This window comes from Musa acuminata, chromosome BXJ1-1, assembly GCF_036884655.1.
Source record: "Musa acuminata AAA Group cultivar baxijiao chromosome BXJ1-1, Cavendish_Baxijiao_AAA, whole genome shotgun sequence".
Classification (NCBI taxonomy): domain Eukaryota; kingdom Viridiplantae; phylum Streptophyta; class Magnoliopsida; order Zingiberales; family Musaceae; genus Musa; species Musa acuminata.
Window position 1 is genome coordinate 12,096,738 of NC_088327.1, and position 22,480 is coordinate 12,119,217.

Sequence of the window (22,480 nt, forward strand, 5' to 3'; positions counted from 1 at the left end):
GAATGCCTTCACAGTAACAATAGTTTTCATTGTTTCAGTGGTCCTCGATTAAAGGGGTTTTCTATGTTGACCGTAGGAATGGAATTTTGTTACTAATAGTCTCAATTAATGTGAATTTTGTTATCTTATCAGTCTCAACTTCTTAAGCTGCAGTGAAATTTGTTACAAATGACGTTTCTTAATGACAGGAGGAGCAATGACAAATGATGTTAGTGAACCTAAAGAAAGACACTTCAGTGTGTCTCTCTGCACGATAAGCACAAATGCTGATCTGGTCATAATCTTATCTTCGAAGATGGATCAACGACTTACTAGGTGCATAAAAAACATTGTTTTGGTTTCAGGCTTATCTGTTTCATGATTGGAAGTTTGTCAAGCTTTGAAGTCATTAGGTCCTAATAAACCATGTTCAAACAGTATCATATATACATAGTTGAATGCAGAACTTTGAATCAAAAGCTTGCTGAAACAGATATCACATACAACATGAGCATCCTCAGAAAAATATTCAAAACAGGTTGTAGAAGAAAAAGAATCTTGTCAAGAACAAGCATCGGCAGCAATGTGGCTCATGCAGAAGCAGACTCACTCGCTACCACCACCGGCAGCCGCTGCTCTTTTCCTTGCAAAGTACTCATCTGCACGAGCAAGATTCTTTGCTACTGATGGTTTTACCCACTTCTTCCGACCAGGTAATGCAGTCAGTGTGCAACCAGCAGCTTCTAACTTCTCTTTAGCTGCTGCCGAAAAGGCACGCGCCTTTACGTTCACCTTGACAGACAAAGCCCCATCTCCGAGGATCTAAAACAACACAGACAAATAGGTGAACTCTTACTGCCAAATACTAGGATGCAAAGCAGTTTATCACCACTACTTACAACTGGAGTCTATTTCTACTTCCACCCATGAAATAAGTGAAAATATTCAGAAACAAGATGAAAGCAACAAAGAGTTCTTGTACCTTTAATGGTAAGCGTCTCTCCCTGCCAGATGGATTGATCAAGCCTTTTGCTTTTAATGATTCTAATGAGACTTCGTCTCCCTCTTCAAACCCAGCGTCTTCTATGTCTTTTAAGTTGACAGGTACAAACTTTGGTAAACCCGCATGCATGCCTAAGAAAATTAGGAAAAAATTGTCATTCATAAAACTCAGTAACAAGAGCTAGTTGCTGTAGATGGTTAGGGATAGGGTTAATTATAGATTATTCTCTGTAGTTAGCTATCTTTAGCATCATGATCCCTACACTTTAAAAATTTCCATTGACATACCTATAGTTGTGAAAGTGAAACATTTAGGTTCATTTACCGTAACACCGTTGGTTTTACCAACGAAATTATGAAAATATATGACAAAAAGATAATTTTAACATTCCAATTGGTGGTGGAGGATGACAGTGCCACTGGGGGGTGGCTGTTGTAGATGAGGAGAGCGACGACGAGAGATGAGGACCGCTCTGCATTTGCACTGACACAGTTGCCGAGCGGCGAAATGGCCGCTCAACATTTGTGTTTGCGGCCCAATCATCGCTCGGCAACTACGTCGACGCCAACGCAAATACGGAATGGCCCGCACCTCTCGTCATCACTCTCCTTATCTACAACAACTACTTATGACCCCTAACAACGGCATCGTCTGCCACCACCGACGTTGTCTATCACCACCAATTGAAATATTAAAATTATTTTTTTGCTCTTTGTTTTTTTGTTTTCATTGATAAAATTGACGACATTAGGGTAAATAAACCTAAATGTTTCACTTTTTTAACTATAAAGATGCTAATATAATTTTTTAAAGTATAGAGATCGAAATACTAAAAGCAACTAACTACATGGGGATAATTTGTAATTAGCCTTGAGGGATACAATGTTGCAAGACACCTAAAGGTGTAGAATAAAAATTCCAGCTAATTGTAATAACACAGTAAGAGTTTGCTGATCACATCTTTTTTTTTTTGTTCCTTTTCTTTTGGCCTCCAGCGCAGGTTCTGATCAAGAACCACGATTTAACACTAGGAAGATCTAGCTTCAGTAACTGTGGTCAGGTGTTGAAAGATCATAAAAAACAGATCTGACGATGATGGTTCCTGAAAAAAAAAAAATCACAGCCCCATGTTGGATGAAGCAGCAGTCTGCATTGTCAGGTTGGAGAATCTTCCAATGTTTACAGCTCTTATCTCTCATATACCAGTTTATGATGTGGTAATTAATCAGATTAAGAACCAAAGAGCTAGCAAGAAATTATCTTCTAAAATATATAATGATACCTATAAACCAATAGGTCAAATACCATCTGGAGAAAGGCTCCACAATGACAACAAATTCTAGCAAGCCTCACCAAAACAATTTAACCAAAACTTATAGAAAATTACTACATAGTATCAGCAAGGAATAAACAAATGAACAAGCTTTGGGATGGTATATTTTTGGCAACTAGGGTAGTGGGTGGAAAGTTTATTAGAGGGAAGACAATACCAAAACTGTTAGAACAGAGGGTGGGTAAAAGCCAAAAAAGAAAACTCATCTTGGTAAGTTCAAGAAATTTAAACAACTGCACAGTGAAAGAACAAAAGACAGTGGAATTTGCATGATATTGATCAACTGATAGCAGTAAACTTTTGGATTATCAGCATTTTTGTCCTAAATTGTAAAGTATCATTCCAGTGCAAATGTAATGTTTAATTACTATAAACAGTTGGCACAAGTGGTTGCATATTCCAATTACTATACAAACAGTTCTCCATTTGCAAATTGATTACATTTAGAAGGCATTAGCAGTAGCAACAAGGATAACCAACTCTAAGGTAGGTAGCAGTGCATATTCTAATGTTTGAAGGAAAAGATACAAGGTAAGTAGTCTCTCTATCTTACTAGGGGTATATCAATCAATGTTCACGTTCCAAATTCAAACACAATTCTGGCTCAAGGACACAAGACAGATAACATTTCAGCAAGTTTAGCTTGATCTTCTAAGTTAACAAAGACTATGATTCCACATAACCTCACTCCGTTAACATACCAAAACAGATTATGATGTAATAAAAGGCCATTTTTAGTCAAGACATGTAAGATTTCAGCAAGTTTAGCTTGATCTTCTAAGTTAATACAGACTATAATAAAGTAAAGAGACAGAGATCCATTTTGGTCAAGACATGTAACATTTCAGCAACTTTAGCTTGGTCTTCTAAGTTAATAAAAAGCTACAATTCCACATGACATCTCCGATTAACATACCAATACAGATAATAAAGTAAAGAAAAGGCATCAATTTTGGTCAACACATGTAAGATTTCAGCAAGTTTAACTTGGTCTTATGAATCAAGGCTAAAATTCCACATGACCTCTCCGATTAACATACCAACACAGATGATGAAGTAAAGAAAAAAGGCATCCATTTTGGAAAAATTAAGATGACGAATAAACTAGCAACGGATTCCCAAAATTGGTTTACCTCCGGCGATCCCGCGAAGCTTGGGGATGCGGCGGTAGAGCGGCATCTGCCCTCCTTCGAAGCCCTTGCGGACGCCGGGCCCGGACCTCGATTTCTGACCCCGCATGCCGAACCCGCAGCTGTTCCCCTGCCCGGCGGCGATTCCCCTACCCTTCCGCTTGTTCTTCCTCTTCGAACCGGGCTGTGGGCCCAGGTTGTTGAGCCGGAAGCGGCCCAAGGGCGCCGAGGCCTCAGGATCGGGAGTGCCGGTGGCGGCACTGCACACAACCATAGCTCGCTGCGGCCCACTTCGGAGAACAAGGCAAGATTTTGACGCAGAAAGAGATGGTAACGAGGGCCACAGAATCTTGATGTTACCCTGTGAAAGGGAAGAAAGAACGCAGATAAGCTGGAAGAGAGAGAGAGAGAGAGAGAGAGAGAGAGAGAGAGAGAGAGAGAGAGAGAGAGAGACCTTGAAGGGAGAAGCAGGCAAGCGGATGTGGGGGGCGGCGGGCGTCGTGGTGGAGAGGCTGAGGAGGGCGGCCATTTGCGCCCGGGTGGAATGGACGACGAGGGCCGAGGAGGGAAGAACGAGCGGATAAAGGGCGTGAAGAGGGAGGGATTTGTACTAAATAGATGCAAGCAGGGGTATAAATGGAAAGTAATGTAAAGTTAGAGCTTGCGCCTCGGCTTGGGCCCATGAACTTATTGGATCTATTAGAGACCATGGTGGATCCGACCCGATAATGTCCCTTCTCCAGGCCCTTCTGTCGAGCCCAATAACTTGTTCCCGACGAATAGTTGCATGAAATCACAGCCGTCCATCAAATGCTCCACTATGTCACGTGGACGGCACATTCCCGGCACTTTTCCAAACGAGGGCGGCTTCGGCCACCCAATCACAGCCGTCCATCGGATACTGCCCACCGAATGCCCATTGATAGCCGTGCATATCCCTGTAACCAAAGCGAGCTGCCTCGATCAACCGATCTGATCAAGTTGGATCACTGCCGTCCATCAAATGACGCTCACTATCACGTGTTAAGCCTGTGCAATGCCCGTGCCGAGCCCTGTTGTGACCGAGAGTTTGCCTCGACCACCCGATCTGATCGAGTGGGATCACAGTCGTCAATCGGAGATCACCCATTAGCACGTGAGATTCACGTGCTTCTTGAGTGAAATCACAGCCGTCCATCTGGTACTGTTCGATATCACGTGAGCTGCAGCTGCTCATCGCCGATTCTGTCCTGGTATTTATTGCGCTTCCACGTTAACCATCGTATATTAATCAAGCGAGAGAGAGGAGGCGGAGAAAGACATCGATCGTGTCTCAGATCTGATCCCGCTCACTTCACCGCCACCATTATCAATGGAGTCAAATCAATCCGGTTCCGAGAGAGACAAAGGGAGCAGCTTGCCGTCGTCCATCTCCGTCGTCTGCAGCTTCTGGAGAGGTACTTATTCATCGATCCCCTTATTTCCTTTTCCGGTTTCCTTCTCCCCATCTTTTTGTGTGTGATTTCTTGTGTGAGATCAATTTGTGTAGGCAGCACCGACGTTGCGGTCTAGTTGAGTCTTTTTGCCCTTAAATGTTTTTTTTTTTTTTTATCGTGTAAGGGTTCTTCTCTTTAGTTCTTGATTCCAACTTATTGGACCCGCAAGATGCGATGAGAAATGGTAATTTGCTAGGCTATGAATCTTCTTTCGGTTTACCCTTTCGATTCCCCTCTCCCTATTTCTTGATAGAGGCCGATTTTGTAGGTAGCACGATCATTGTGGTCCAGTTATGTTTCTTGCCCCTAAATATTTTTCTGTACAAGGGTTCTGTGTTTATTTCTTGATGTCAATCTATCAGATAGGCCAACAAATAAACATACTTCTGCTGAAATATAATAGATGCCCTTCACTTGAATGGGAAATGATGCCCAGCAAATAAACGTCCAATGGATGCTCAACAATCCACGAGAAAGCTAACATCCAATAACATATACTCTTTTCAGATAATTATATTATTAACCACAATTTTGGCAACAAGTAAGGTGTTTGTCATGCCTTAGATGTACCGTCCTAGCACCTAACATACATGTAGCTTGCTGCATCATTTGATACACTGAATTGATGCTTCATGATGAACCCTGTTCATTGTTGAAGTCTTTCTTTCTGCTTTCACCTTCTTCGTAATTTGTGCTAGTACAAGATTGGGATTCGTCATTTGTAGTTAGACCAAGCTTGAGGGAGCTTCTTTTGTATTCTATTTTTTAAATGATTCAAGCCTTTTTTTCTTAAACTTGTTGTTCGAACATGATATCTATGCTTATCACAAGATCTAGGTTGGAATTGTTCAGATTTAAACTGACGAAGAAGATTTAGATTTATCTTAAATATTATACTTAAATTCTACAATTGAAATGCAAATCTATATTTAGTAATTGGTGTGAAACTTTCTAATTCACATGAGTTGGTGTTCTTTGCTTGTATCTTCAAAAACAGTACGTTATTAAGAAGGTCAAATCATGTTTTTTGGGGCTAAAAATTTTAGCATTCTCCTCAGCATTCAATCTACAAAGACATTAAAGAAAAAAACACTTTGAACCCATATTGATGTGCTATTTTAACCATTATCTGTTAACTAAAAAAGTATCATGTTGTTTCTCCTTAACTAGATTGGTAACACTGCCTGAGCATGCTCATTGTTGTACTATATTCTCTATCAGTCCAAAGCCTAGATAAAGGAGGATTGTGTTAAGCAGCTGACAACCAATGTAATATTTTGTCAGATTTTGAGAAGATAAAACTGCATAGAAGGTCCTGGTTGTCACCTGGAAGTGATATTTAATATATTTACCAGCCAAATGCCTTGAAATGATATTAATTCAAATAGAGCTCGAATGTGGGAAGGATACATGTGAATTGTTATGGCTTCTATTCTACATATAATTAGGCTTTGTTAGTCTATGGATAAATCTACTACTTGGTAGTGACTGTGGTTTCTTATGGTTGGTTTGTGTTTTTTTCCCCTTTTTTGGCCTGCATTCTCAGTTTTCTAAGGTTTTTTCAGTTTGCATGAACACGCTCCGCAATTAAGAGCATTACCTATTGTACAATGTTCAACACCCAAAACACAAGTAAACCCCAATTTGGCACAATAATAGGTATTAAAGCCTAGAATTGTTTGGAGGGGAAAATAAATATTGTACCTACCGTATCATTAAAATTATTTTCTTCCCAATGCAAATTGTCCCCAACCATGGTGCTTTCTTTCAAGTAGTGATGAAGTGGGATTCCATACACATTTCAAGATGTACTGTACATTAACGGAACCAATATCGGTATTATGTTCCTTGGTTCTTATAATATTACAATATGCCTCACAATATACATATTAATGTAGAGCATATTTTTTGTCCCTCATGAGAGAGCATCGAATCAGTGGAATATCTTTTTGTATGTTGCTCAGAACTGCCACTAAAATGAGCATCAATTTGGCCTTTGGGCTTCAAATTGCCCAATGTTGCAGCCTGACTCAGAAGAATAGTGGGGGAATCACAATGTTGGTGAATGTCTCCACCCTTCAAGCTTTTCAAAATACATGTCTGTAGGAAAGCCAATGATACAAGGAGCTAACCCCCTTCCTCTTTCAGGCAGTTCAAATAAAATACTCAACTGTTGCTTAAATCAGTGCACTAGATAATGTCATTACAAGTCCATGAGGTCTCAACAAATAATGTCTTATTTCTTAGATTGTTTTATTCAATTTTCTGATCATCTTACTATCTTCTGAGTTGTTTTATATCTCAATCATATGCAAAATTTCACAGTACGTTTGGAAATGCTGAAATTGCTTAAATCGTGTCATCTTCCCATGTTTTCTACCAACACGGACGTTTGGAATTTCAGGGTTTCTCTCCCATTTTATATGTTAACAATCTTCTCCTTTGTTGTCAACTATTCTTGGAAAGTGTTCAATAGTGACCTGGGAGACTAGGGTTTGAGTCACAGAAACAGCCTCTTTGTAAAGCTGTGTCCATTGACCCTCCCTAGACCCCGCATTGGCAGGAGCCTCGTGCATTTGGCATGCAGTTCAATAGCATTCAATGTGAAATGATGAGTAGGACTGATCAGTTCTTACCATGAGTTACCACTTTGTTTCCCATGATCAAAGTTGTTTTCCAGTCTACCCTTGAAGACTTGAAGTATGGGCATGTTGGAGTCATATGGGATGTTTTCTTTAGCTTGGTGCATCTTGGTTACAAGTTAGTACTGGTACTGCATGCAAAATAAACAAACTTGAAAAACACTAATCTTTCTTTTGTATTGACAATTAAGATATATAAATTTCTGTAATCCTATATTGTTAATTTGTCTATTGCTGTTGATGTGATGGTCTGTTTATTACAGGTACATTTATCTTTGAAACTAAAAATTTAGGTTTGTATCTGTTTCATGGTTTTGTAACAGAATTTGATCTAGAAAAGGAAAGAAGTGGTCTTGATGAACAAGGGCTAAAAATCGCTGAAAACCAGGAAGTTAGTCAAAAGAACAGGCGGAAGCTTGCAGAGAGTACTCGGGGTATGTTTTATGCCAAACTACCTATTTGCCAGTGCTTAATGTTTCCCTGAATAAGCAAGGATATCCTTCTGCAACTACAACCCATGCCAGCAGGGTACTTGTTGTTGGCATATGCTGTGCCGGTGTAATGTGAACTAATAAACACCATCAGCATCTAGTGTATCCACGGTGGTGGTAAGCAATAAAAAGCCTTTTTGATGCATATAAGAGAAAAGGTCTGCTTCGACCTGCGTTGAGCAATATATGTGGTCATAAATCATGATGTTTACTTTTGTTGGCACAAGACATGCCAGCTGGCATGAATTGGCACTATGAGCATGGCTATCCTTGGTTGTGACATCCATCTCAGTCAAAAGTTTTAAGTTGGGACTCGCTAGCTTCTGATGTTTTTCTGTGGCATGGATATAAAGTATGTTCATTTTACCTTTTGCAGATTTTAAGAAAGCATCTAAAGATGAGAAGCTAAGTTTGTTTAACTCCTTACTCAAGAATTATCAAGAAGAAGTCGACAATCTTACAAAGAGAGCAAAATTTGGTGAAAATGCATTTCTTAACATATACCAGAAGCTTTATGAAGCTCCAGATCCTTATCCAGCTCTTGCTTCTTTTGCTGTAAGTTCTGTTCTATTTTACTTGAGGGTATTATTTTATGGTAATTGCAGCTTTTGCACTCCATATTTTTAGAACAGCATCAGTTTCTCACAGTTCATTACCTTTTATAGCACCTTCTGGTGTAAACTTGTGTTGGGATGTTATGTGATATTGTTCGCTTCATGCGTCTTTATGTCATCTACAAGCTGAGAAATTGTGATTGTTTTACACCATTCAATTATTCATTGCAGCCTTAATTTTGTTGGCTCTATATCAGGAGCAAGATGAAAAGCTGTCAGAACTTGAGTCTGAAAATCGAAAGATGAAGCTTGAACTTGAAGAATACAGATCTGAAGCTACTCATCTAAGGAATCAGCAAGCTACAATTAGAAGACTTGAGGATCGGAATCGCCAACTAGAACAACAGGTTAGCAGAATGCTATTTTTGCTTCTTCTTTTTTTTTCTTGTTTATCCCCTTTTTCCTTATTGACATGAGACGTGAATTTTGGCTCTTATCTTCATATAAGTTCAGTTTGCAGTTCTTTTCTAGAAATCTTGTTTTTTTCTCCACTTGCAGAGCTGGAAAATATTTAGTTTCTTGTTCATAAGCAAGCCAGAGCATTCATGACTGGTGCATATAATCAATTAATTTAAAATTTTGGTAGTTATGTATCTTTTGATTTCTTTGTGTGTAAATCAAAAATGAAATCTTGATTTCTTTTTGTGTGTAAATCAAAAATGAAATCTTGTGGTCACATTACACATTAAACCATGTGCCTGATATACAGTAATATTCCATTTTTGCTAGTTGAGGCAGTACAATTGCTCAAAGGAACTGTCGATTGCTAGTTACAAATAAGAAACCTTGGAAGGTGTTACTGTGCAAGTATCTCTTGTCATTAATTATAATCTTCAATGTCATGGAATAGTAATCTTAAAATATTGAGCCCTTCAATCTTATATCTATACCTATTGTTTTTGAGGCTGCATTTGTAGTGACTGTGCACTCAATATTGTGAAAAGTGAAATGGTGGCTCCTTATAATCTCTACGTTTGTCCCTTTTTGGAATTATATTTTTGCATGCAAGATGCAAGAAATATATTTGATGTTCCCTCTGCTGAAGTTGTTGTATGCTTAGAATTTGCAGATCCTATCGAACATATCAGAAAGCTCACCTTCTCTTTCTAGTTATTCTGAGGCTGTATCTTGATTATTAAAGATCTGCCAATTTAACTAATTTGACCCGATTTAGGGTTGAAACTTGCTTCAGAATTTAGGTTATCTGGTTTGTGCTTAATAAGCCTTAATATTGATAACTGTATTTGGTGACTCAAGGTCATAGGCAACTGACTTGGTAAGTCTCTTAGATATCAACATTCATATAACTTTCTGAGGCAGGCCTTTGGATAGTTCAAAAAATTAATTAAGCTTTGGACTTTGGACACAAACATAGATGAACAACAAAAAACAAATTGTTCGTTTTGGGAGAAATAGCTATTTGCTGTTCAATAAGATAAAGTATTATGATAGACCAACTTATTATAGCAATTAGTTCAATGCTTCTTAGTCCTTATTCTTTTATTAAGGAAAAATAAGTGCATACTCCTTGCAACTTTTTCGTCATAAATGAGCTCAAGTATCTGAGTGAGTATTCTTAGAATAATCCATCACAGCAGAATAGTAGAATTCTTTGTCAATGATTTATCTACAGAAGAATAAAAGTAGAGTTATGTTGCCTTCTTCCAAATGTTATGGTTAGACAAGCAGAGTTGATTAGGATTAGCTGTTGATGATTGCTAGAGGAAGAGCTAATAGTATTTCATATAAAACAACAACAAAAGTTTGAATGCTTTTATTTAACTAGAAAATTTACCTTTGTAGAGCCCATCGGAAAGAAAGATCCATATAGCCGACCCCAAATAGCTGGGATATCATGGCTTTTTGTTGTTGTTGGGTTTCCTTCCTTGCTATATATGATAATATGAATGGAGCAGAACAGAATTTCAGATAGAAAGAAAACCAACCTTACGAGGTGATTGAAGAGTTTGGTTCTTTCAAACTTCTGACAAGTTCTTGTGTTTAGCATGGAGTATCACACAGAATGTTGTAACCAAACTGAGGTAAACTGCATATAAACACTCCTCCAACCCTTTCTCATGGAGTTCATTTTAATGGATGAAGCAGACGAGCTGTTTTTCAGCTTCAAATAGAAGAAACAAGACAGAAAGCTAACTTTTTGGTGATGTTGCTATTGAAAAAGAAATTATTCTGAAATGAATTAGAAACCCTGAATAGTTAAAAGGTATGGATACTTTTTGAGTGGTATCTGAAGTCAGGTGACTAGTATTAGCATGGACCATTGGATTGGCCTACTATCTGGGTGAACATCATCCAAGGCTGACCTGATTTGGCCAATTTCTTGGTCTAAAGGCCAACTACTATGGTTTCAGTCTGTATCCCTCAACCTGTGAACCTTGTTTATTGGTTCACAGACAAGAATATCCAGCTGTCATGTCATACCCATGGAACTTATATGCTTGCTTCTCAATGAAATAAAATGCCTTCTGTTTTAGGCTAGAATATGTTGCCTTTTTAAGAATGCTTTATCCAAGTCCATAGTCCTTCTGAAGCACAAACTAACAATTTATGTATTTGATTGGAAAAAAAATTCAATGAATTTTAGATGGAAGAAAAAGTTAGAGAGATTGTCGAAATCAAACAACGTAGCCTTGCAGAAGAAAACCAGAAAACTCTGGAAGTCCTCAAAGAAAGGTACTTTGCTCAAAAAACTGAAAATTTATCAGGATAATTCTTTGAGATTTGAAACAGCAGAGTTTCAAGGCTTACATACATTGATAACAAACATTAACTTAATGTGACTAATGTTAATTGTTGCATGTTTCATTATCCTATTTTGGTGGCAGGGAACTTTTGTTGCAAGATCAATTACGGCAAGCCAAGGAAAGTGTGGTCAATATGCAGAAATTGCATGAGATTGCCCAAAGCCAGTTGTTTGAACTTCGTACTCAATCAGGTAATGTGCTTATGATGTTTCAGTTTTTTATTATTTTTTCCTTGGTGAACTTTTCAGCCACTATAGTGATTAGTGACTATACAAATAGATGTATGATCATTTATAAGAACCCAGAAGTCTTATCAAACTCAGTTTTCGAGTTCAGAGGAAGAAAGAGCTGCAAAGGAATCTGAGGTAAATCTCCTAATGGATGAAGTTGAACGGGCTCAAACACGGCTAGTTAGTCTGGAGAGAGAAAAGGTTAACATTTGATCCTTATCTCGGTTCCGTTTGTATGCTATGTTATGAAAAAGATGTGCATTTGGCAATTGACTATGTAATTTCACACTTGATCATGAATTATTGCATTAGTAGCAAAGGTGTTGTTTGTTTCATTTTTTGTGCTTTTGGAAATTTTTTTAGTTGGTCATGCCATCCTACCTGTCTTGTTTCTGTAGCTTGGGCAATATGTACTTACAAAAAGTGGAAACTTGCATAACCTATTATGCAAAACAAAGATCATCTTCTTCTGGTGAGACTGTGATTTAACCTAAAAGAATGGCCCAGTGCATGAGGTGCATGAGGTTCTCACCAATGTAAGGTCCTAGGAGGGCCAATGTATGCAGCCTTAGAAACTTTTTGAGTCTTGAGTTAGGGCCACTTAGGTTTCAAAGGAGCAACTCCATGTCGTCAATGCTCAGCCTTGAGCAATATAATTCTCTAGCCTTATAAAACCAATTAATGGTTGAATTGAAGATTGTGGAAGATATGGTTTGTTGTCCCTAAAACACATTCCTGTTTAGGCAAATGACAATTCATTTTTAGTGTTGCTGATATTATAGTTTCTTTTTGTTGGACACTGAAGAGGTGCTAGTTTTCTGTCTTAACAAAATAGTATGTCATGCTAGAAAGGTCACTGGATTCTACTGCCACCATGCGACAAAACAGCAATCCTTGTATCAGAAACTACTATACCATCCATGTTATGTATGCAAGTTAATTTTTCACTGTTAGAAACTAGATCAAGATAATTTGAAATTCATGTTTTGAATGGTTCAAAATATATTCTTCTTGACCTGTTCATCATGTTTGTGAATCAACATGAAATTTAGAAATTGCTAAGTCATGTTCACATCAATTTGAGTTTTATGTCATCTTAGAATTTAGTGGAAAATTAACTAATGATACTCATGACATAGTTGTGTTATCCTATATTTAGCAAGACCATGTTGAAAAATATATTTCTCTATATATCTAATACTAAATCATATTGAAAATTTTACAAGATTTCAGTTCATTTATGATGAATGTCTATGTATTTTTGTTTGAATGAACAAATTGCTCTAATATCCAATGAATTTGTCCTTATAGAATCTCTGTCAGAACGTTGTGAATGTACCTAGTTTGGAGTTGGCTCTTGATTTCACACTTGTTTCTTTTCTTTTTTTGGGGTTTGAATATTAAGACCTTTCATTTTGGAGGGCATGTTGTTAACATTCTTCTATTAGTTTATTGTCTTTCTCCTGCTAAGTTACATGTGATTGTTATTTACATTTATCTTTGTCTGCAGGGCCTTCTGCGTTCTCAGGTGCAGTCAACTGACGAAGAAAATGGAGATAAGAAAAGGTCTGATTTCTGAACTTTATTCTCCCATTTACTGGTAATGCTACTTGACTGTGTTGTCTAAGTATCCGAGTATTCTGTTGGATTATGACATAATATTGGGCTTCGATGGTGCTTCGTCGATATTGGACATGGATTAGTATTGCCATATAGTTTCGTTTAATGTCTTCCCCTTCCATCCTTTTGAGACTGTATTAAGACTTCTTGTAACTTATATCACGCTGCCTGATAATGATTATGATTCCTGGGGAATGATTACATTAAGACCAGGTGCAATCCAACATATATATGTGTTGGACACCCAGGAGTTGTCAACATATACACTGGCATAGCTAACGAGATTAGATGAGGCTCATTTGACATATTTGAATCTGAAGTCCAAGAAATATATTAGCATCACACCTCTTTCCAAGGTTTTCAATTTTGGGTACCAGACCTATCCCGATCCATGATTGGACTGATATGGGTCCCGTCCAGTCGAGCATACTGACACACAATATGCCGGGACATATCATGGTATGGTACAGAGAAAGGGGGAGGAGGAGATGGAGAGGAGGAAGAAGAATAGGAGTAGGAAGCGGAGAAGAGGAGGTGGCACGGGAGGAGAGGAAGGGAGGAGGCGATGGAGAAGAAGATGACGAGATGGCAGTGACAATGGAGAGGAGCGGAGGCAGTAGAGAAAAAGAGGAGATGATGGTGGCAAAGGAGGAAGAGGAGGAGATTACCAAGGGTTGGGGAGGCAGATGCTGGACTGAAGGGAGGTCAATAGCATGGGAGAGAGTGCACAGGTTGGGATTCGGTATTAAGGTTTTAAGTTTTTTTCTTCTTTTTTAGGTTTTAAAAATAAAAAAGGGCTAGTTTTAATCCCTTTATTGCATATGAATTGCCCGAAGTTGGACAATTGTAGATGCCGGCCCAAGCCCAGACTTGTAGATACCCAACATGTAGTGAATCTGATGAAACTGGATTCCTTGCCTCTTCCTATGTAATCGGTGCTGATAAGCTTTCAGAAGCCATGAAAAGATCTCACTGAATTTCTAATTATCTCTGTAAATTAATGATGCTAGGTCTTCTCAGCTAGTTGGTTAATCCCTCGACACAAGTTCAGCATTTTTGTGGTTCAAGTGAATATTTTGATAAATTGGATGCTTTGCTGTGACAGTGCCTGTGATGCATGTCTCCATGCTAGCACCTAAAATTTTATAGAAAAAGTTGGAAACTTGATGCTATTTATTTTCTTTTGTTCTTTGGATTTATAAGACAATAATGAAATTGAATTTAATCCTTATATTACTTGATGGTATTTCATGGAGACTTGGTTTTAGCTTTTTTAACCTTCTTGCAATCATGACAAGTTGACCTTTTATTTTTATATTTTATTCTTAAATTTTGTGAAACATTTATATATCAGTTTCTTTGACTCACTAGACATTACGATGTTGGTAGGAGCTTCATATGCTTGGCCATAATTTTTTTCCCACATGCAAATGTTTTCTTAATTAGATGTTGGAACTATTTGTTACTTAGCGAACAAGCATCATCCAGAGTGTAAGTTCTACAACTAGTATATGTTAATATTCTCATTTTTTACACGCCACATGTTTCATTGTTCACAACATTTGCTTATAGAACTAGGTAGTCGGCAACAAGTATATTGTGTGCTTGTAGTTTATTCTTGAGTTGTTTTTCTTTTTCTAGGTAAAAAAGGTACTTTTTATTTGGCTTTTTCTTGATCTTATAGAGTACTTGCTTGCAGTGATCTAGAGGTGAGCAGTATATTGGAAAGTTCCTTGAATGTAAAGGAGAAGATAATCTCTGAGTTGAATATGGAACTTCATAATATGGAAACCACGTTATCAAATGAGAGGGAGCAACACTTGAATGAGATTAAAAAGTTGAATGCACTACTCAATGAGAAGGTTATAGTTCTGTACTTTTGTCTCGACTTTTTAAGCCTATAATTTGTATAACATGAAGTAATAATTTATAATACATGTACATGCTGAAGATTATCATTCATGTATCATAGTCTGACAGAACATAGACAAAATTCATTGACTAAATCCCAATTCATTGATTTGAACTTGCAGTGGGTCAGTGACTTGGACTTGCATGTCCTTTTAGCTGATGCACATTCTTTGTTAAGAATTCATTGACTAAATCCTAAAAAGTTCTTATTAAATTGTAATAACCTGCAGTGTTAAGTCTTTCTTCTTTATTATTTGCAGGATACTGCTCTTGTGGAAATGAGAAAAGAACTTCAAGAAAGGCCAACTGCAAAATTAGTTGACGATCTCCATAAAAAAGTCAAAATTTTGCAGGTTTTTAACTGCAAGTTGATCTTTTCCCTAGAATTCTTATGTTTCTAATTGATATACCTTGTGGAAGGACATACTGTCATGTATTTCACCATATTGTTTCAGCATATATTTTTAATGTTGATGCTTAAACAGTGTTCAGTTCTATATAAGCTAGTAACAAAAACGTATCATATTTTTGGGAATCTTAAGTTGCATTTAATCTTGGAAAATTGTTATAGTCTAGTTTAAGGAAAAGAAGGTAGATTTTATGAATTAGGATTCTTGTGCTTTGTTGTTGTGTTTACTTTAAGTAATATTTACAGGTCCTCCTTATTCACAATTTATGATGTTAGCTAACAATATGTTTGTAGTAGGACCTTTTCAATATTTTTTTGTGATATGAAGTTGTCAGAAAGCATTACATTAAAGCTTTCCTTAATTTTTAAGAAGCCCTTAATAGATACAGTTAATGAAGGAGATTCTTGGTTGATGCCAAATAGTTGGAACTTGGAAGAAGTTATGATGGTTAGGACCTAGGACATGGTCACTTCATGTATCTGCATGTCGAATGATTATTCGAGTGATATTTTACATCAGATTATATATGTAAATCATGATCATTATTTCAGTCCTTGATTGACAAAAACTAAGCCAAGATTTTTAGTTTATTTTAACCACCTATAAATAACACTACTAGTGGTTCTGGTCATATTACAAAGATTAGTTGGTTGGTCAGTAACTTATTTAAATAGGTATTTCTTATGCAAAATCTTTGCTCTAATATAAAGTGTGACATGTTCCTTTTCCTGTTCTCAAAGTTCATCTATTTCATTATTGGTGTTTTATTTATAATTAGCTCAATGTCAAGTCATGCTCAAAATATACCTATTTCCAGTTACTTGTTTCTAGTACTAAGCTAGGTATCCATTTTCCTTTTGCTCTTCTTCTGTTGCATTTCAGTGATGCAATTTTTGTTTGGCTTATATGTGGTATATCAACTGTTGATTTCCACTTTTCCTTTCTTAAGGCTGTTGGTTACAACTCCATTGAGGCTGAAGATTGGGAACTCGCTACCAGTGGCGAAGAAATGAGCAAGCTGGAGTCTCTTTTACTTGACAAAAATCGAAAAATGGAGCATGAATTAACACAACTAAAGGTCTGAACCAGCATTGGTATTTGAATTTCCTACAGTGTGGTTTTACAGTATTTTATAAGTCAAAATACAAAGTCACAATAGAATTTGATTAGAGCTCCTTGTTAGTTTCTTTTGTCATACACTTGCACAATCTTTTACAGAAAATAGAAATCACCATCATGTCATTGTATTTTCTGCTATAAATAATGATTATCTCCTATCAAAAATTTTGCCTTGTTTTTAAGGTTAAAATTTCAGAGAAAACTAGTCTACTGGAAGCTGCTGAAGGTAAGATTTCAGAACTAACTGCAAAGGTGGATGAACAACAAAAGCTGATTGCAAAACTGGAAGATGACATTCTTAAGGTATTTCTCTATGAATTTCATGAAGGAATGAGTTGTGACTCCCTTACACTATTCTTGTTTCTATACCTTGTAAAAACTTTTTGTTACAAATCCGTATTTTCTATAGGTTGTTTAAGTATTGAACTTAAATATAATTCCTGTGATAATGCAGCCTTGTTTGTAGCTAGATAGCTATTGTTCTTGAAACATTCTTTCAGTAAGTTATGATGGCTTAGTTTCTATTAGAAATTTTTATTGGACCCAAAATATTCTTGCATTTAGTAAGTTACTATGGCCTAGATTCTAGCTAAAACATTGCTATTGGATCCAAAACATTCTATCACTTATCATGATATTCTTTTCCTTTGTAATATTTGTCACAGGGCTATAATTCCACTGAACGGAAAGGTTCACTTCTGAATGATTGGGATCTTCAGGAAATAGGCTCAAGTGAAGTATCTGAGGTGCTTGTCATTATTTGTTTAAATAAGATTTACTTCACTTCATTAATGCTTTCCTGTGCTATGTAGAGGTTTTCTTTCTCATTTGGAAATAATTTTTTCAGCTTATTCAAAATCCATTTTGCATTGCATAGATATTTAGTCTTTTATTTCAATGAGTAATAATAAGATGTTAAAACCCAAATATGATATTTTCTGATTTTCCTCATTTGTGAGGGATTGCCTTTTAATGCATAAAGAATTAAAATTTAGAGATCCTTTCATTCTTTAATTGTTTAGGAATCAATGTAGATGTGTGGCCACTTGTTTCAGAATGGTATGCCTATTTGGCAACTTGTTTCAAACTGTATGTCACTTCTGTGCAATTTTTCATGTTAGGTTGAATCTCTTTTTCATTTCCTGTTGCTTTTAAATTTAGTTTACTGATGCTTATTTTCTGGGGAAGTTATAAAAGTAATGCTTCCTGGGGAGTTGTTTGCCTTGCCCACCTTGAGAGAGCCCCTTTCATGTTCAAAAAGGAAAAAACGATCAAGCTTTTGAAAATGTATTAGATGATACTCTTGTTTGAGTTTTCAATTCAAAGTCCATTTAACTTTGTCTTCAAACTGACTGTTTTACTGTTTTATATTTTTACAATTCAGACGTTTATATGCAGATGGAATACAAGTTTGCTTTGTTTCTTATGTCTTCCAAGATTTAAGCAAATTAAACTGAAGAAGTAAAATGCTGAAAGTCATGTGAAGTGTTCTCTTTCTATTTATTGCCACTATTTGGCCTGTCAGTTATTCTACTAAATACAGATTTTGAGACAACTTTTGAGATTTAAAAATAATATGTTTATTATGTTTCGGAGTTTAGCCATTTCCCATCTTTTTCTTGCTGTTTGTAAGGGCCTCTGCTGGCTTCAACTTGAAGTCACTTGTTGGCCTTTGAGCTGAGATCTAGAAAGGCCTAACTTTTTTACTACTTGAGTACATAAGCTAATTAATTGAACTGAGTGAACTCAAGACCCAAGGTTCAAAAAGCATATTGGAGTGGTAATGTACCAACCAGTAATTATTGGTCTTACCAAAAATTGGCACCTGGACCAAGTAATTTCACCAGGTCCAGTTTGAGACTTTTTTTAAAATTTTTAAAATTTTTTTTTATCTATATAGCTGTCAATTCTCAGCAGTCCTCCTGTTGTCCTCTCCTGCGCTCCTCTTGTTCTCCTACTACTACTTGCATCTTCTCTCTCTTTCTGTTTGGTCCATGCCAATTGGTTCTTTTTAAGTTGTTAAGATTTATACTTTTATTACAACGCATGTCCATTTAATTTTACCTTATCTTAATTAAATCATAAGGAAATTTTATTTAGGTTGACTGGATCACTCCCGAAAATCTCTTGCATGCTTGATGTGGTGGGATCACTCCCACACATCAGGCCTGTGATCTGAATCACTCCAGAAACTTCTCCGATCCATGTTACCAACCCCAAATAATTAAGATCATTGACCCCTTTATGTTGTTGTAGATATAATAAATAAGGTTACCTATCTGGTTGTACTGACAAGTGACAAGTTATGTTTTGCAAATTTTTCTTATCTGAGATGAGTGCCATTTTACTACCTCACTAAATTGTTGTCTTGAAATCATGCTTATGCACTCCCTTGTATACACGTTTGTATTTTGAATTTATTCTTCATACCATATTTCATCTCAGGGTGCAGATCATAGGCTTATCGCTTCAGATCAAGACCAAAGTTCAATGCTAAAGGTCATATGCAATCAACGTGATCGTTTCCGAACACGCTTACGAGAAGCAGAAGAGGTATGCAATTTTACCACAGATAAGTTAAAGCTCTATACTTTATTTTTTGAACTTTTTCTTATATATTCCTGTCATATATATCAGCAAGTGAGGCAACTGAAGGAGAAGATTGGGATGCTAACTGTAGAACTGGAAAATACAAAAGCTGATAATGTAAAACTTTATGGGAAGATTCGTTATGTCCAAGATTACAGTCTTGAAAAGCTTTCTTCCAGAGGGCCTAAGAAGGTTCTGGTTACATTTTCCTGAGCCCTTTTCTTTTTTTTTAACGTTTAGCAGCCTAGCAGTAACCTTGCCATTCTTTTTTACTTATTTTAGTATGCAGAAGATGTTGAAAGTGGTTTTTCTTCTGATGTTGAGTCCAAGTACAAGAAGATGTATGAGGATGATATAAATCCTTTTGCTGCTTTCTCGAAGAAGGTAAATTGTTCTGTCTTACAAGTTTCTCTATCTCTCTGTTTCTCTGCTTTTTGGTTGCAAACACCTGAGATAGATCATAGAAAGCAAAGTAATTTAATTAAATTCCGTTCCATCTTATGTTACCAATTATCATGAATTAATTAAATGTTCTCAATGTCCTATTTTGTGCAATTGAATCTTTTTCTTTGGATGATATCTTCCTTACCAAAGTAGAGCGGTGAACTGATGGTTCGGTTATTCTCTCCCAGGATGAATTCCGAGTGGTAACATGCAATAATCTCAAGGTTTTATATTTCATTGCCACCCTTGAAGAACTCTAAAACTGGTTTCAGAAAATTTAAATATCCTAGAATAGATATGTATTTACTAAGGCCTTTCTTTAATATTCACTCTATTGCTACTGACACTAACCAAGCAGAATTATATTCCTAAATATCCTTGTTCACTTCGTTATTTCCTTAGTATGACCTCTCCTTAATGTTTTCTATTCTGGTATATCAGAGAATGAGAAGTATATTAGTTCTTTTAATTGAAATATGTATCATATGTTATTATTGCATTTACAAATTTCACAAAGGGATGTAAAATCAATATTACAGTGGAAGTTCATGTAGAACTAGGAAACTGCTTTATTTTCTTGTATATTTTGTTATTTTCATTGCTTGGAATGAATTGTCTTGGGTATTCTGAATGTCCTTTTCACAAATCAGGAAAGGGATCAACGATACAAGGAGCTTGGAATAAGAGATAAAATTACACTTAGTAGTGGGCGTTTTCTGCTTGGCAACAAGTATGCTTCCACTTTCTTTTCTAATTTAAATTATCTTCAAAATCTGCTATGTTTGGTATGCTATTTGGTGCACTTATCCTTAGCTCTCTTTCACTGTTAACCATTAATTTTAGTTGAGAATATTATGATGATTTATGTTGCATCCAGTGGTTGATGATAGTTCTTGTATATTTATATTCTATTACTTTCTAGATTTTGATTGTCAAACATCTGAGAGAAATGTGCAACAAGAATGGATAAAAATGAAAAGAAAGATGAGTACAGTTGGCCATGGGTTGAGGTGAAACCAAATTGAACTACCTGAACTCGACTGCGTTGTATTCCAATGATCAATATGATGATCCAACTTTAACTCAATCCAACTTTTGATAGCCACAAGATCTGTATATTCGACTACTTAGGTCCTAACAAATGATTAATCTTGTTGATCAGCTGGAAGTTCCAAAAGAACTTCTTGTAAGAACAGAAGAAAGTTGGGGAAAGAGGATGCTGCAGTTAAATCAGACCATTGCACAGCCAAATATACTGCTCAGAAATGAGTATGATGGTATTTTCTGTCATATTCTAAAGTTTCTTAGTCCAGTTCCACTTATCATACATTTCCTTGGCATTCCAATCATCATTCCACTCTGAAGTTGATACACTCAATGGTATTACCAACAAAAGAAATACCAAAATTCTATAGAAGAATAAACATATCCATGATTGGGAGTGATGCATGCTAACAGGTCTACCACTTGCTTTGTCTTCCCTTCTGGTGATATTTTTAGATTTGGCTCATAATTCGAGCTTTATACATTATTTAAACTGAATAAATTCCTGCCTCCTTTCTTGGTGGCAGATGTTCATGTACTTCTTTGTCTTTTCATTCATAATTGAGATTGATCTAAAACAAAATACGGATCTGCATTCACAGATATGCCCGAACATTTGTCTTCTTTTACTCCATCGGTTTGCATCTCCTTGTGTTCACATGCTTATACAGAATGTCAGCATTAAGCTATCAAAGGTAATGCAACTTATGTCGAACTTTTTCTTTAAATTATCTCTGCTGTATCTCTTCAAGTTTAGTTTTCTTAATCATCAATCTTGTGAGCAGCACTACACCTGGCCATAACGAAGCCATCCTGGATGCTGGGAACCTCACTCTATCTCATGCATTTTAATGCATATAGTGTAGTGGTGAATCAGTGGAAGTTCGGGTCTGTAGGCAACAACAACAACATCCCCTACACGGAGCCAGAATTCGTGACCAAAGCTGCCTTCTTGGATATTATGGGGAGATCATTGTACATAAAATGAGTCCGCCCCAATCCAGTTTTCATGGTCAATGAGCCTGCTTGTTGTTTTTCTTGATTGTTGAAAAGCAGAGATGTTACGATGGCATACAAAGAAAAAAAGGAACTGTTTGATTTTTCTTTAGTATACACATGAAAATTTAAGCTACGACATCATTTGCTGTAGATGCTATTCGGTTGTTTCCTTAATGCTGCTTGCAAATAGCTCAAGGCTAGTGTTGCTGTGATGAGATGATTTAGAGAAAAAGAAAACCTTCAAACCAAATCTGAGTCCAACAAGTTTGCCCAAGAATTGTTGCTCATACTGTAATTGTTCATATAAAATAGAATGGGATCTCCGGTGCATTTTATTGTCGTTTAGGGATCATTTCACTCTCTTTCAGTCTTGGAATAAATCCTAATTGCTGGCTCGTTTGATTTGCTTCGGTTGTTGGAATCAACTCATTTATCATTCCACACAATATCTCATCAGGAGAGTGACTCGATCTCTCGCAAGACAAATGTGCTTAGCGAGTCAGTTCGGACACCTTAACACACCCATCTTCGACTACGTTTGCTCAGTGCAAGTCCACACTTAGGACACGTGGAGGCCTATGTGGATGGTCCGTCGGTAAAGCTGAGTAAGTAATATTAGCCTACTAAAATAATATTAAAAGAAATTAATTACCAAAACCGGATCTCGTGTTTTAGTTAGTGT

General features: G+C 36.6%; 2 protein-coding genes across 3 annotated transcripts; one reads left to right on the top strand and one right to left on the bottom strand.

Annotated features, from left to right (window-relative positions):
• Positions 1-433: 433 nt before the first annotated feature.
• Positions 434-4,057, bottom strand: LOC135673958 (large ribosomal subunit protein uL15c-like). Its single transcript, XM_065183355.1, has 4 exons — positions 3,900-4,057; positions 3,449-3,806; positions 962-1,113; positions 434-801 (listed from the first exon to the last, which is right to left on the bottom strand). The coding sequence occupies exons 1-4, from the start codon at positions 3,972-3,974 to the stop codon at positions 586-588; spliced, it is 801 nt and encodes a 266-aa protein (XP_065039427.1). The 5' UTR covers positions 3,975-4,057; the 3' UTR covers positions 434-585.
• A 611-nt stretch (positions 4,058-4,668) lies between these two features.
• Positions 4,669-21,993, top strand: LOC103990738 (protein CASP). Of its 2 annotated transcripts, XM_009409995.2 has the most exons (19): positions 4,669-4,881; positions 7,886-7,996; positions 8,430-8,608; positions 8,865-9,014; positions 11,273-11,361; positions 11,514-11,623; positions 11,769-11,863; positions 13,173-13,228; positions 14,982-15,144; positions 15,454-15,546; positions 16,553-16,681; positions 16,906-17,025; positions 17,388-17,468; positions 19,168-19,275; positions 19,360-19,503; positions 19,594-19,695; positions 20,406-20,485; positions 21,402-21,494; positions 21,585-21,993. In XM_009409995.2, exons 1-19 carry the CDS (start codon positions 4,797-4,799, stop codon positions 21,649-21,651), a joined length of 2,055 nt encoding a protein of 684 aa, XP_009408270.2. In that variant the 5' UTR covers positions 4,669-4,796; the 3' UTR covers positions 21,652-21,993. The 2 variants fall into 2 exon arrangements, with proteins under 2 accessions (XP_009408270.2, XP_009408262.2); XM_009409987.2 differs by having other exon boundaries at positions 19,168-19,503.
• The last annotated feature ends 487 nt before the right edge of the window (positions 21,994-22,480 follow it).

What these genes read in the sequence shown, in the direction of transcription:
- LOC135673958 (XM_065183355.1), bottom strand. Translation starts at nt 3,974, where the DNA reads ATGGCCGCCCTCCTCAGCCTCTCCACCACGACGCCCGCCGCCCCCCAC. An exon ending in TGCCTGCTTCTCCCTTCAAG is followed by an intron (nt 3,807 to 3,899) that starts GTCTCTCTCTCT and finishes TCCCTTTCACAG; the next exon opens with GGTAACATCAAGATTCTGTG. An exon ending in GCTTCGCGGGATCGCCGGAG is followed by an intron (nt 1,114 to 3,448) that starts GTAAACCAATTT and finishes TAATTTTCTTAG; the next exon opens with GCATGCATGCGGGTTTACCA.
- LOC103990738 (XM_009409987.2), top strand. Translation starts at nt 4,797, where the DNA reads ATGGAGTCAAATCAATCCGGTTCCGAGAGAGACAAAGGGAGCAGCTTG. An exon ending in CGTCTGCAGCTTCTGGAGAG is followed by an intron (nt 4,882 to 7,885) that starts GTACTTATTCAT and finishes GTTTTGTAACAG; the next exon opens with AATTTGATCTAGAAAAGGAA. An exon ending in AAAAAGTCAAAATTTTGCAG is followed by an intron (nt 15,547 to 16,552) that starts GTTTTTAACTGC and finishes TCCTTTCTTAAG; the next exon opens with GCTGTTGGTTACAACTCCAT.